The sequence below is a fragment of the Rhinolophus sinicus genome, chromosome 18, assembly GCF_057876585.1.
Source record: "Rhinolophus sinicus isolate RSI-liver-muscle chromosome 18, RSI-T2T, whole genome shotgun sequence".
NCBI classification, from domain to species: Eukaryota; Metazoa; Chordata; class Mammalia; order Chiroptera; family Rhinolophidae; genus Rhinolophus; species Rhinolophus sinicus.
In genome coordinates this window covers 17,701,651-17,717,196 of record NC_142518.1, presented here as the reverse complement: position 1 = coordinate 17,717,196, position 15,546 = coordinate 17,701,651, and the positions used below count along the sequence as shown (strand labels likewise).

General features: G+C 47.9%; 2 protein-coding genes across 2 annotated transcripts; both read left to right on the top strand.

The window, feature by feature from the left end:
* Nucleotides 1-2,399: 2,399 nt before the first annotated feature.
* Nucleotides 2,400-3,437, top strand: LOC148754561 (melanoma-associated antigen B5-like). The gene has a single exon (XM_088795070.1). It carries the CDS (start codon nt 2,400-2,402, stop codon nt 3,435-3,437), a length of 1,038 nt encoding a protein of 345 aa, XP_088651196.1.
* A 10,994-nt stretch (nt 3,438-14,431) lies between these two features.
* LOC141569559 (melanoma-associated antigen B1-like) lies at nt 14,432-15,445 on the top strand. The gene has a single exon (XM_074323287.2). The coding sequence runs from the start codon at nt 14,432-14,434 to the stop codon at nt 15,443-15,445; it is 1,014 nt and encodes a 337-aa protein (XP_074179388.2).
* Nucleotides 15,446-15,546: the final 101 nt, after the last annotated feature.

Here is a 15,546-nt window from a genome sequence, read left to right as displayed (position 1 = left end):
AGTAAGGGCCCTTATTGAGGACTGAGGACCCCAAAGTGACCGGGACAGAAACTCCCCACTGGGTCTTGGACAGGGGTGACACCCTGAGGATCCCCCTCACTTTCTTCTCATGGGTTCCATGAACTCCACCAATTGAATGTTGCCCTTGAACATGAAATGAGACTTCTCAAATGAAAAGACTGACAGCCACTGTCCCGTCAGTATGCTAGAGTCAGAAAACACAGGATGCAGCCTAAAGGGGACGGGCCGATTAGAGCAGGAGCCCTGTGGGAATTTCGAGCAGTGTCCTTGGGGAAAACTGCAAATGTAGCCTTGCTTATCACCACGGTGGTATTTCCATGCCGAGTCAGCGTCTCAGAGAGAAGCGGTCTTTGATGTGAGGGTTGTCCTCAGGTCAGCACGTGAGTGGTGGACCAACGCCCAAAGGAGTCAAGGGAAGACACTGACAGAGGACTGTGGGAGTGGTCACCATTCCTGTCAGCCTTGGGCGGCCCCACGCATGGCTGCTTGGCTCGGGTCCCTAAACATTTCCTACCGGGGGTTCTGAGGGACATGAGAGGCTCGGTCCGAGGCACCTGACTCAGGTGGGCAGGAGGAGTAGCCCAGGACCCGCTGAGTCCAGAAAAGGCTCCCAAGTGGAGGGCCACTCCTGCGGGCCTCTCCCCCACCCTGCAGTCCTCCCCCTTCCACTCCCCTGCCCCACGACCCGCCCAGACCCACGCACATGAAGGGGCCCGGCCCAACTGCCACTGACACAGGCTGCCCAGAGGGAAGCCCTGTCTAAGAGTGAGGCCTTATCCCAGAGCTGCGAGCATAGGGTGAGCCGGAGGAGGCCCTCATGTTGTCTTAGTGTCAGGGTGCGAGGTGACCTAAGGTACAAGTTCGGGGACCTCCCCCGAGAACTGCAACCCCCTTCCCCCCTGAAAACAGGCAGCCACACAGTGCCCGGCCCCACCCACACCCCAATTCCTGGGAGGCCTCAAAGTGGCAGTTAGTTCCAAAGTCCTTCGCATACCCCGCGGTCTCAGGGAATAAAGGCCTCCATCCGGCATTGGTGGGCTCTGGCTCGGCTCGGCTGAGGGAGAAATCGCAGGCCCCAAAGACTTAAGGTCAGGCCCGAAGTGAGGAGTGAAGGGACCCCAGACCCAGGAACTGGGGCGGTGCAGATCACCGCCTGACATTGCATGCGAGGGTCCCAGCGGGTGCAAAACCCCAGGTGTTTTCTCACTTTGTGTCAGTACATCATGGGGGTGGGGGCCCGGGCCTAAGGGCTGGCAGCAGGTCAGCACAGGGAGGAATTCCTGGTCAGTGGAGAGTCAGGGGACGGAGCATGATCACTGCGCGGACCACTCACCCCCAAAACACAGAGGACACCTCAGAATCCCTAAGTACTGTCACTCAAGGAGCCCCAGGCATTTGTCAGGGAGAAGCACCCCTTAATTCTTCCTCAGGGCATCACAGTGAGTGAAGGCTTTTCTCTGAGCGGTGCAGTCACAGTTCAGCAGAGGGAAGAATCTTTGATACACCCAGGCGTTCAAATAGGATTTCAGTGAGACTTGGAGGGAGCATTCATGAGGGGACCTCAACTTGCTCGTGCATCTTTCATTTGAGAGAAGCCAGGCGAATGCAGCCAGAGGAGGCGAAACTCTATTCTTCTGTCAGTTCTTGGGTAGGTGCTGACGTTAGTATGAGATAGGCCCGAAGCAGAGAGAGGAGACCCTGGCTCTAGCTGTGCCAAGGAAGGACACTGAGTGAAGCCTGAGGGACCACCCACCACCCTGAACGTGAGGTGAAGGTAAAGCCAACAGTCAGCAAGAAGGACGTCTCTCAATCCCTACCTGGGACCAGGTGAGCATTCTCAATGAGAACTGACGACTCCAAAAAGTGCAGGACAGAGAGGGCCCCCGAGAGATGTCAGTTTCAGGGGAACTCTCTACGAGAAGCACCGTCTCTCTTCATTCTTGTGGCATGGAGGATTTAAGTGGCAACTCGAGAACCACAGCGGGGAGTGGGGGAGGGGCTTCTTGCCAGTCATTAACATAATCATCCTGAATGTGACCTGAGAGCACTTCCCAAACCCAGGACAAAGGGGTTCCCCTTGACAGGCCCTGCTGTCGCCCCAGTAACATCTAGAAAGGGCTGTGTGGCTCTGTCCTAGGTATGGTCTAAGCTGCTCTACAGGGTTTTCAGCAGACAGGCGATCAGAGAGGAGCCCTCAGATCCTTAAAGAGGGTTCCCAGAGCGCTGACGGCCCTCAGAGCCTTAACGAGATGCCCTTGGTTAAAGCCAAGGTGGAATCTCCCCGCAAAGGTGCCACACTATCTCGTTCTCCCTCCTCCAGGTGCTGGCATCACCTGCTCTGACCACACCCGTGCCTGCTGTGCCTGACCTGTGTCATAATGCCTCGGCGACGAAAGGGTAAGTTCGGTGCCCGTAAGAAACGCAACCAAACGAGTGCTGACTCCAAGAGGCACAAGAGCGTTCAGGAAGCTGCAGTTGTGGGAGACGAGTCCCCCTCCTGCTCTTCTGTTTTGGAAGGTGATCCTCAAAGGTCATCAGCTACTGAGACAAGTAGCACTTCCCAGGGGTCTTGGAGACCCTCGTCTACCACCATTACCTCTTCAGGTGCTTTAGACACAAGATCTGACAAAGGCGATGAAAGTCAAGATAAGGAACATTCGTGTTCTTCTGAGGTCCCAACTCCTGAGACCTCATGCACTGATCTTCTAGCCACGCAGCTGGATTTGTTGGAGCAATTTCTCCTGTTCAAGTATGAAATGCAAGAGCCCATTCTGAAGGAGGACATGCTGAAGATTGTGGGCGAAATTACCCAAGACCAATTTGCTGACATCATGAAGACAGCCTCTGATCGTATTGAGGCCGTCTTTGCAGTTGATTTGAAGGAAGTCGATTCAAGCAACCACGTATATGACCTCGTCAGCAAACTGAACCTCCCCAATAATGGGAGGGTGTATGCTGGCAACGGGTTACCAAAGACCGGTCTCGTCATGAGTATCCTAGGTGTGATCTTTATGAAGGGCAACTGTGCCAGCGAGGAGGAGATCTGGAAATTCCTGAATATGCTGGAAGTATACGCTGGGAGGGAGCACCGCATCTACGGGGAGCCCAGGAAGCTTATTAACGCAGAGTTGGTGCAGCTACAGTATCTGGAGTACCGCCAGGTACCTGACAGCGAACCTGCACGTTATGACTTCCTGTGGGGCCCAAGAGCTCACGCTGAAACAAGCAAGATGCAAGTCCTGGAATTCTTGGCCAAGGGTTGTGATACAGGCCCTAGTGCTTTCTCACCCTGGTATGAAGAGGCTTTGGTAGATGAAGAGAGAGCACGAGCTATAGAGGCAGAGAGGGCTGCCACTGGTGCCACAGCCGGACGTGATATCACGGCCCTGGTTGCTCTCACCCCTAGTGAAGTCTGAGGATTTTTTCATCATGAAGATAAAAATTTTTAAAAAATTAAATCACAAGAGGGACTTCAGTGGAAATGTGAAAGAATCCCACAGTAAAATTTTTCGGAAAATGGAATAGAAAAAATAATAAAACATCATAAAACTTTCATTTTGGTGACTCCTTTCAGTCTTTTGTTTTGTAAAATTGATTTCTATCTTGATATGCTTAGCGTATTAAAGAATGTAGGAGACAGTAAATCTTAACAAGTTAGACCTCTCACTCACTCTCTCTTCTATTCCCAAAACGTAATTCAGCATCTGCTCTTTGGAAGGCTCTGTGCTAGTAGTGGGGGTGCAGGGATAAAGACCCAGCCTCTGCCCATAGAACTTTGGAAGCTTGGAGCTTCAGTCATGTAAGGAAGATGTTGAGATCCCCTCTATGACTTACAGGAAAGCAAAAAGGATGAGTGAGACAGGAGGGGTTCCAGGTGAAAGCAGACAAGTATAAACCCCCTGAGGCAAGGCAGTTTAAGTTTTGGAAGCTACAAGTCAGTGCCCGCAATACACTTTTACATTAAACTACACAGTGGACTGTATGAGGCTATGGGACTGGTGAGCAGAGGCCAGATCCTCAGATGAGGTGTCTGAGTTGAGAAAATGACTGGAAAACTGCACTGTGGGGTAAGGTCTAAAATTAAGCCCCAATAATATGGGCTGCCTGGACATTTGGAGAAACCAGCAGGGCCTCACATCCCCTAAATGCAAGTTCCCATCCATAGTCTTCAGTTGCATATAAGGTCCCCTACCAAACAACCAGCTTTATAAGGGGACAAGGCACAGATCTTGCTCATTCCTAAGCAGCAGTCGTCCGTTCCCTACCAGCCTGCAGAAATTTGCAGACAATCTGATTACACGTTGCCATGGGAACTAGGGGTTAGTTTACCCTCTTGATACCAAAAACGCCCCCTCCCAAAGACACTGTCTGTTCCCTGTGTTCCCGAGTGCAACCCATGTGTGGCACAGTGGGGCACACGGTGTCCTCCCCATCCTGTGAGTACACATGGTTAATAAATGGCTGTCTATCTCATCTCTACAGTGTCCAGTGTTGTGTGTGTGGACACCCCATGACCACCTTCCTCACCTCATGGGGTAAACAGAAGGCCGTAAAACATGCTCTTGTGAATTACGTTGGGATGGTAGATAACCCAGAAAAAATGTCCACCTGGGTCAGTGTAGTAGTTATCGCAGGCTGCTATAACAAAATACCCCTGACTGGGTGGCTTAAACAACCAAAATTCATTTTCTCACTGTTCTGGAAGCTGGAAGTCCAAGGTCGAGAACTGGCAGGGTTAATTCCCTCTGAGGCCTCTCTCCTTGGCTGGTAGACAACTACCCTCTTCACGTGGCTGTCTCATTGTGTGAGTGTGTCCCTGGTGTCTCCTTGTGTGTCTTCTCGACACCACTCAGACTGCATTATGGCCCACCCTAATGGCCTCATTTTAACTTAACCATCCTTTGAAGACCTGATTTGCAACTACAGTGCCTTTCTGAGATACTGAGGGTTATGACTTCAACAAGAATTTTGGGGGACACAATGGTCTCTCCTGTTTCATAGATCCACACATAAAGATGTAATGTGTCCAGTTGGAATACTTAACAACTACACCCGTGGAGACTCATCATCATTTCCAGGTTGACCTGATATATTCCACGAGGTTGGAATTTTGAGGGGATGTTGTAATTGAATCAGGCATGTAAGGATCTTGGGAGGGGCCATGTTTTGCATAAGGTAGGGACATGAAACAACGGGGCCTAAAGGGCAGGCTGCGGTAGACAGAATTGTACTGGGCACACATGATCCTTACCTACTGGTGATTATACCTTTGTGTATTCCTATCCTCAAGTGCAGGTAGGGCCTGTGGCTTGATTCTAAGGAATAGATTGCGACAAAGATACTGGGATGTCCAGCAATTGCATTACATTGCACATGAAAAGCAAGCGCTCACTATCCTGCTCATCTTGAAGAAGAAATCTTCCATGTTTTGAATAGCTTATGGAGAGGGCAATGTGGCATGAAATTGCAAGTTGTTTATTTTTTTTTCTTTTCTTTTTTATCAAAGTTTATTGGGGTGACAACTGTTAGTAAAGTTACATACGTTTCAGGTATGCAATTCTGTAATAGGTCATCTCTATATCATGTTGTGGGTTCACCACCCAAAGTCACTCCTTCCCTCACCGTATAGTTGATCGTTTAAATAAGGAATTTTGCCCCTAAGCAACAGTCAGGAAACAAACAAACACTAACGTCTATAGACAAAAGGGAAGGAATTCTGCCCCCAAAACTGAGTGTGCTGGAAAGTGGATTTTTCTTGGTCACTTCCAGGTTTCAGTCCAGCATGGAAGGAGCGGCAACTGTCACGCCCATGCTCCCAACAAGAAACAAACTGAACATACTGGAAACGGAGCCACCTTCTTAGCTCCATCAGAGAACTGAGGTCACAAGGCAATGTTGCCCCCTGAAACGAAGAGATTGAGTGGGAGATACAGAGAATCAGAGCTCTTTGGAGCAGAATTCCAAGAGCAGAAACCACTGCTAGAGCCAATAACAGGATAAGAAAACCAGTATATTTGCCAAATTGCTGGAGGCTCAGCTGGAGATGTGAAAACTCCAGGCAGGTCCAGTTCAACAGGGACTCCTAAACTTTTGTGAGTTTTACCTCCAGGAGCCCTACGAGGTCCTCACCCTTGTATTTTCAGTCGGGGGAAGGACAGAGCAGCCATTTTGAAAAATGCCTAAGGCAACCTGTTCTTTATAAAAAGGCCCATTTAAGAGAAACTATTTATCAGAACCTAACTGGCTAGAGTTTCACCTGAGCTTAAACATTCTGGGGGAGGGGAAATGCCCAACTATAGGCCTCTCAACTTCCTTTACCTAAGGGGTGAAACAAACTGAAAAGCACTTGTGAAATCATAGCCCAGAGGAACAGGTCCACTAAAAATCTGAGATCTAATCATCCGATTATACAATATTCCCCCTCACCCCACACCTTACCACCACATCAGCAAAGCTCCTGTATAATAAACAAAGGATTACAACGCAAAGACCTGCACATCTCAGACATTCGTTAAGAAGAACAAAGGAGACAAAAACAAGGACACCACAGGACATTTGGCGTCTGATACCTACAGCTCCATCAGATAGTAACAGCCTGAGTCTGGGCCAGAAAAACAAAACACAAAACCTCACACAAAAGACCTACTTACCCCAGTTCCTCTGACCCAGTACGTTCTGTCTGACTTTGAACAAAAAATTAAAAGGTGTAATAAAAGACAAGAAACACAGTTTGCAGAGACAGATCACGCATCAGATTCAGAATCAGATATGGCCCACATCCTGGAATTATCATGCAAGTAATTTAAAATAACACTGATTAATATGCTAAGGTCTACAATGGAAAAAGTGAACAACAGGCAAGAATAATAAGTAGGTAATGTAAGTAGAGAGATGTAAACTCTAAGAAAGAATCAAAAACCAATACTGGAAATAAAAAAGAGAAATGAAGAGTGTCTTTGATGGGCGCACCAGGGGACTGAACATGGCTGAGGTAAAAACACCAGGGAACTTGAAAAATTGTTGATAAAACTTTCAACTGAAATGCAAAGAAAAAAAAGAAAAAGAACAAAAAAGACAGGAGAATAGCCAAGAACTATTGTCTTCTCTCTTTGAGAGGGAATGGCCCCCTTTTGAATGACAAAAGGTATGTATAACATTTGAGTGGTAGCAACACTAGAAGGAGGAGAAAGAAACAAAGAAACAGAAGAAATGCATAAAGTAATAATGACTGAGGTTTTCCCAAAATTAATGACAAACACTAAACCCCACATCCGGGAAGTTCAGAGAATTCCAAACAGTATAAATACCAAGAAATCTATACCTAGAAATATCACATTCAACTGGAGAAGACTAAATAAAAAGATAATTCCTTGAAAAAAGCCAGAGAAGGAGGCACCTTCCCTACACAGAAACAAGGATATGAATTACATTGGCCATGTCCTCAAAAACTATGCACATAAGAAGAGAGTTGAACTAAAGCTTTCAAGTGTTGGAAGTAAAAAAGCACCAACCTGAAATTCTGCATCCAGGTGAAATTATCCTTCAAAGTGAAGGACAGTGAAAGATTTTCTCAGACAAATAAAAACTGGGCTAATTCGTTACTAGAACCGCTTTGAAAGAAATGTTAAACTAAGTTTTTCAGAGAGAAGGAAAATGATAAAGGCCAGCAACTCAGGTCTACATAAAGACAGGAAGAGTGTTAGAGAGGGAATAAATGAAGATGAAATAAAATATGTCACTTTTGCTTATTTGATCTAACAGATAACAAACAGTTTATAATAATCACAGCAGCAATGTACTCAGTAATTATACCTTATGAATAAGTAAAATGAATGACAGCAATACGAGTATTACAGGGAACAGGACTTGGTAGTGCACTATTTGAACGTGGACTTGGATTAGTTATAAATGTGCAAACTTCAAACTCTAGGGCATCCACTGCAGTAAGTAAAGAAATTAGTATAATTGATATGCTAAGCAGGAGAGAAAATGGAATAATGTAAAATGCTCAATTAAAACCAGGGCAGGTAGCAAAAGACTGGGAGACAGAAAAGAAACGAAGAACAAGGGTGACAAATAGAAAACAGTAACTAATATGGTAGATATTAATCCAACTATACCAATCATTAATTGAAAAGTCAGTAGTCCTAATACACTAATTAAAGGACAGAAATTGTCAGAGATTAGAAAAAGAAGAACAAGACCATATTACATATTGCCTGCAACGAACCCACCTTAAAATAAAGATACAGATAAAGCAAAGGCATGCAAAACGATATACCATTCTGACACAAATGAAAGAAAACTGGAGTAGCCATATTTATTTCAGACAAAGCAGAATCCAGATCCAGAGAACACTATAAATAAGTATTACCGATATTTCAAGATGACAATCAGTGGACAAGGATAAAGTTCTACCTAAAGAAGAATTTCAAGTTATAAACTCAAAGGAATTTTAGAATTAGAGAATTAACATCCTGCAGCCTCTAACGTATGTACGGATAAAAGGGATGACTGCCAACATCACCAAAAAGAGACAGGAGACACGCATTTCCTAACTAAGTGCACATTGTTACCTCTAGAGTGTGCCTGCCAATAACCAAACAAAAACCTAAAGCTTAATGTGAACAAGATCCTACTTATAAAAATTGAGGATTGTTAATGATGCATGTCAGGTAATTGGGTTCACTATTCTGTTCTCCATACTGTTGTGTATGTTTGAGAATTTCTATAATAAGAGGATTTTATTTAAATATCATGTCTTTAACATGAAAATTGAAGTGAAATGGACCATTTTTAGCACATTGTAAATAATTAAATAGATCTACAGAGAAACAGAAATCTTCAATCCACATAATACAAACAGAAACTACAGTCCAACCCAAGGCAACGTTTTAATCCTCCAAGACCACCCTGGTTTGGGTACTTGTTAACACCAAATAGCAAAAGAAAAACTAATATCGATTCATGCAAACTCTTCTAAACCATACCAAACGACAGGGAATTAGTCAACCGTTTTAACAGGCTACCTCTACTTCATACAAACACCAGGCAAGGATCCCTCAATAAAACAATACTTAGGCCAAACCTAGTCACATAGGGACAGATATTCTAAATAAATACGGAGTATTTCCAATATAGTCGTTAATTAACACTAGGAAACACTGTCAACTGGAAATCACTACATTAGCGCAAAAAGGGGGAACCATGTGACCATGTGCAAGGATAAAGCAAAAGTCTCTGAGGTTAAAGGAAAAGAGAGAATCTTAAAAGCAGCAAGAGAAAAGCAGATAGTCACATACAAGGGAGCTCGCATCCAAAAGACTGTCAGGTGATTTCTCAACAGAAGCTTGCAGGCCACAAGGAATTAGCAGGAAATAGTCAAAGTGATGAAAAACAGGGACACAACCAAGACTACTCTACCCAGCAAGGCTGTCATTTAGATCGAAGGATAGATAAAGAGCTTCCCCTACAAGCAAAGAAAAAGCAGCTTATCACCACCAGATCAGTGTTACAAGAAATGTTAGAGGTGTCTTTAGAAAGAAGAAAAACAGGTAAAAAAATATGAATAATAAAATGGCAGTAGCTATATGTCTATCAAAAATTAGTTTCAATATTAATGGATTAAATGCTCCAAACAAAAAACATAGTGGGGCTGAAGGGATATGAAAACAAGAACCTAACGTATGCTGCCTGCAAGAGACACAGTTCAGATCACAAGACACATACTGACAAAAGGTAAAGGAATGGAAAAAGATACTTCATGATAATGGAAACAAACAAACAAACAAACAAAAAGCTGGGGTACCAACACTTATACCAGACAAAACAGACTTTAAAACAAAGGCTGTTACAAGAGACAAAAAAGGACCTATTAATTTCACTTCTGGGTAGTTTTCCAAAGAAACCTAAAACACTATTTCCAAAAGACATCCACCCATATGTTCACTGCAGTATTATTTACAAGAGGCAAGATACGGAAGCAAACTAAGTGTCCGTCAATACATAAATGGATAAAGAAGAAGTCATACATCTTACATACTATGGAACATTACGCAACCACTGAAAAAAAGAATGAAATCTTGCCATCTGCAACAACATAGATGGACCTACATACAGGGTATTGTGCCAACTGAAATAAGTCAGAGAAAGACAAATACAATGTGATTTCACTTACATGTGGAATTTAAAAAACAAAATAAACAAACAAAACAGAAACAAACTCATACATACAGAGAACATTTTGATGGGAGACGGGGGATGAGATTAAGAGGTACAAATTCGTAGTTACAAAATAGTCATGGCATACGGAATATAGACAATAGCATACGGAATATAGACAATAAGTAAGATCGTGATAACTATGTATGGTGTTGGATGGGTACGAGATTTATCAGGGTGATCACCTCGTAAGCTACATAAGAGTCTGATCACTATGTCGTACACACGAAACTAATATAATAATATTGCATGTGAACTATAATTGAAAAATTAAAAAAATGCTAAAAAAGAAAAAGCGTTTGACAAAAATTCACACCAGTTCAGGATAATAACTTTTAGCAGTAGCAGAGAATTTCCATTTTGTGAAATCTACTATGAACATACTCAATGTGAAACAATACAAGCATACCCAATAGAGTCATGAAGATGACAAAGATACATGGTATGAAAAACACTGTTTACAACTGGATGAAAATACATACCCAGTACAAAACTATTGTACAAGAATACAAACACCAAAATAGACAAGAAGTAAGAATAGTGAAAAGAAAGAGATAATGATAGTAACAATATGATCTCCTTATTAAAAACCTAAAACTTGTTGCAGAAAGTATTCAGATATATAGGAAACTTGGAAAAGCTGACGTACCAAAGATTCAGGAAACCAAATTCAGGAATCTGGCCAAACGAGATCACTAACAAATTACAACATGGAACGGAAAATATGCCATTTACAACCACAAAAATCTACAAAACATACCTAATAGAAAACCAAACAGAAATGTACAAGTTCTTCACGAGCTCCTCTAAAAACGTACTGATAGGCTTATAGGCTTATTACAAAAGAAGGCTGAGAGCAGTATACTATATTTATTGACAGGAGGGAGAATATTGTCAATAGGTCAATTCTGCTTAAAGTATTCACAGACTTGCTGCCTTACCTATAACTGCAAAGGTGATAAACAAACTCAGGCTGCTGTTTCCCATACTCCAAATCGACCCTGGAAAAATTAAGGAATAACAAAAACAATATTAACAACAATAGTAAAACAAAAAGCATGACAACCCCTGGGGTACACAAAGTCGGTGCTTAACTAGAACCTCTGTGTGGGCAGGTAGGAGAGTGCTCTGAAGCCGAGACTATTCTATAGCAGGAAATAAAGTCAGATTGAAAGGATTGGTTGAAGGAAAGATTTTAAAGATCAAACCTGAATCGTCCATTCAGGGGAACAGAATATTGTAAAACTGAACATTCTGAAATTAATTACAGATTTAGTGCCTTACCCATAGTTTCCAAGATGACTACCAAACTTGGGCTGCTGTTTCCAGGGTCCCAAATCAACCGTTCAAAAACGAAAGAAGTGATAAAAAACAAAAACAAAACAAAAAAAATAAAACAATAGCAGTAAAAAACTAATGAGAAACCGCTTAGAGGCACTAAGTTTGTACTGAATTAGTAATTGTGTGGGGGCAGCTGGCAGCTTGCCATGAAGTAGAGACAGGCCTGTAGAAGGCAGGGATGGTTGGAGGAAAGTTTGTCAAGTTTGGGCCTTGTTTCTTCCAGTGTGCCCCGGGACAGTGCATTTCTAATGTTTCCGTGAAAGAACCCGAGGCAGTGCCTCATAGCCAGGTGCCAGGGCCATGGGGTAATATCAGGAGGAAAGTCTGAATTGTTTGGGGCAGCGTGAGTCCAGAGGTTGTACAATGACCATGTGAGATGTTGTTAGTAGATGAGGGCTGTGCTTTTGAAACGATCACCTTAATACAATCTCAGGCGTGGGTTAACGCAGAAGAGCAACTATCACAGTGTTTGCACATAAGGACAGAAATTCGTTCCAGAGACTTGCAGCAAGAACGCTGACGTCAGCCAACAGAGGCCCCAGGCAGAGCTATCAGGCGAGTGGGCACCGCACTTTCTCCCTGTGAGTCTAGAGGGACCTAGTAAAGGAAGGATTTAACTGAGACAGGGATGACGTAGAGGCCTGCTATGATACACTACAGAGCAAGTTCATTACCTCGGAACACTGGTGCCCCCGGGGTCTCACCCCCTGCAGCCACGTGTGGGAGCCCTCAGGCAGGAATGGCCGGCAGGGGGGTACCAGCAGCACACGCATCAGGCGTCTCGGGCAGTTGCAGTCCTTGACGTGAGGGGTTGGCCCCAGGTAGACACAGGGGACGGGGCCCAGCACCTACAAGGAGTCAAGGGAGGACAGAGAGGGCTGCGGGGGGGGGGGGGGGTGTCGCCATTGCTGTCAGCCTTGGGCGGCCCCACGCATGGCTGCTTGGCTCGGGTCCCTAAACATTTCCTACCGGGGGTTCTGAGGGACATGAGAGCCTCGGTCCGAGGCAGCTGACTCGGGTGGGCAGGAGGAGCAGCCCAGGACCCGCTGAGTCCAGAAAAGGCTCCTGGGTGCCAGTCCTGCGGGCCTCGCCCCCAGACCCCAACCCCCTCCCGAGCACGTGCCCCGCCCAGACCCACGTGGGCACCGGAAGCGGCCCCGCCCAACTGCCAGGGAGCCCGGCTGCCCAGCGGGAGGCCTGTCCCAGAGCTGCGGTGTGAGGTGCGCAGAGAGAGGAGTCCCACGTCTCATCCTGTCGGCGTCAGGTGCGAGGTGACCTAAGGTACAAGTGCGGGGACCTGCCCGACAAGGGCCCCCCTTCCCCCTGAAAACAGGCGGCCACACATGCCGGGCCCCACCCCCACCCCCATTCCCGGGCGGCCTCAAAATGGCTACTGGGCCCAGAGTCCTCCGCGTACCCCGCGGTCTCAGGGAATGAAGGCCTCGTCCGTCCGGGACTGGTGGGCTCGGGCTCGGCTCGGCTTGGCTGAGGGGGAATCGCAGGCCCCAGAGACTGAGGTCAGGCCCGTGGTGAGGAGTGCGGGGACCCCAGAGCCAGGAACTGGGGTGACGCATGGCGCCGCCGCCATGGGTCTGGGTGGGTGGAAGGCCCGACGAGCCTCCTCACTTTGCTGTGGGAGAGTCACGGGGGTGCGGGCCCGGGGCTGGGGGGCTGGGAGCAGGTCAGCAGCGGGGACGTTGGCCATGGAGGGTCTGGGCGGGTGTGAGGCCCCACGAGCCTCCTCACTTTGCTGTGGGAGAGTCACGGGGGTGCGGGCCCGGGGCTGGGGGGCTGGGAGCAGGTCAGCAGTGGGGACGTTGGCCATGGAGGGTCTGGGCGGGTGGAAGGCCCCACGAGCCTTCTCACTTTGCTGTGGGAGAGTCACGGGGGTGCGGGCCCGGGGCTGGGGGGCTGGCAGCAGGTCAGCAGCGGGGACGTTGGCCATGGAGGGTCTGGGCAGGTGTGAGGCCCCACGAGCCTTCTCACTTTGCTGTGGGAGAGTCACGGGTGTGGCGGAGCGGGGCTGGGGGGCTGGCAGCAGGTCAGCAGGGGGACGTTGGCCATGGAGGGTCTGGGCGGGTGGAAGGCCCCACGAGCCTTCTCACTTTGCTGTGGGAGAGTCACGGGTGTGGCGGAGCGGGGCTAAGGGGCTGGGGGGCCGGCAGCAGGTCAGCAGTGGGGACGTTGGCGATGGAGGGCCCGGGTACATGTAAAGCCTATGGGGCTTTTCTCACTTTCCTTTGCGAGATCGTAGGGGTGGGGGCCTGGGCCTAAGGGCTGGCACCAGGTCAGCAGAGGGAGGATTTCCAGGTCAGTGGAGAGTCAGGGTACGGAGCATGATCACTGTGGGGACCACGCACCCCAAACACAGAGGACACCTCAGAATCCCTAAGTACTGTGATCAAAGAGGGCCCTGAGACATGTCGATACTGGGTTTGACGTGTCTACTGGAGAGAAGCAGAGCGCAGTGGGGGGCTGGGGTGCCCGGCCAAAATTCACATAATGATCCTGAATGTGAACTGAGAACACATCTCAAACCCAGAACACGAGGTTCCCCTTGCCAGGCCCTGCCGTCACCCCAGTAACTCCAGGTAGGGTGCATGGCTCTGTCCTAGGTACTCTCCATGCAGCTTTGCACGATTCTGAGGAGCCAGGCCAATCAGAGAGGAGCCCCGTGGGTCCCCAGACAGAGCACTGACGGCCCTCAGACCTGCAGAGGCGGCCTTGGTTAAGGCCACGGTGGAATCTCCCTGCAGAGGTGCACACACCATCTCATTCTCCCTCCTCCAGGTGCTGGCATCACCTGCTCTGCCCACACCCGAGCCCACTGTGCCTGACCTGTGCCATCATGCCTCGGGGTCCGAAGAGTAGACGCCTCCAGGGTGCAGAAGAGACTGAGAGTCTCCGAGGTGATCAGGCCGCTGCAGCAGCAGAAGAAGAAGAGTGCCCCACTTGTCCTGTTTCTGGGGGTTCTCCCCCAAGCTGCCCTGCTCCTGGCCCTTTCCAGGAACCTCAGGGAGCCTCAGCCGCTGGGCCTCCCGAGGCAGGTGTCTCATACCCCAGATCTGATGAAGGGGCCCAGAGCCAAGCTGAGGAAGGCCCAAGCACCTCCTTTGCAGCATCGGCCACTCGGTCGGCTCGCGAAGATCCTCTGACCAGGGAGGCACACGTGCTGGTGCGGTTCCTGCTGGGGAAGTATAAACTGGGTGAGTGCATTACATGGGCCGAAATGATAAAGGCAGTCAAAAAGAAGTACAGGGAGCACTTCTCTGAGGTCCTCAGGAGAGCCTCTGAGCGCATGGAGCTGCTCTTTGGCCTAGAGGTGAAGGAAGTCGACCCCGGCAATCACTTCTATTCCCTTATCACCCTCCTGGATCTCCCCAGTGAGGGAAGTCTGAACAGGGACAAGAGTATGCCCAAGACTGGTCTCCTGGTAAACATCCTGGCCGTGATCTTCCTGAAGGGTAACCGCGCCACCGAGGAGGAGGTCTGGAAATCACTCAATGTTTTGGGGGTCTACGCTGGGAAGAGGCACGCCGTCTTCGGGGAACCCAAGAAGCTCATCATGAAAGATTTAGTGCAGCCCGAGTACCTGGAGTACCGCCAGGTGCCCGGCAGTGATCCTCCATGCTACGAGTTCCTGTGGGGCCCAAGAGCCCACGCTGAGACCACCAAGATGCGCGTACTGGAGATTATGGCCAGGCTCAACAAGACCGCCCCCAGTTCCTTCCCAAAACTGTATGAGGAGGCTTTGAGAGATGAGGAAGAGAGAGCAGAGGTGAGAGCCGCAGCCAGGGCTGCCAGTGTTGCCAAGGCCAGTGCGCCTTCCAAGGCCCCGGCGCACAGCTCCTCCCACATGTAGTGAGGTCTGGGGCAGGCGTTTCTCCTCGGGGTTGAAGAGAGCAGCCTGCCTGCCCAGTAGTGGGCGGTTGAGGTCAGTTTAGTTTTAACAAAATGTTTACC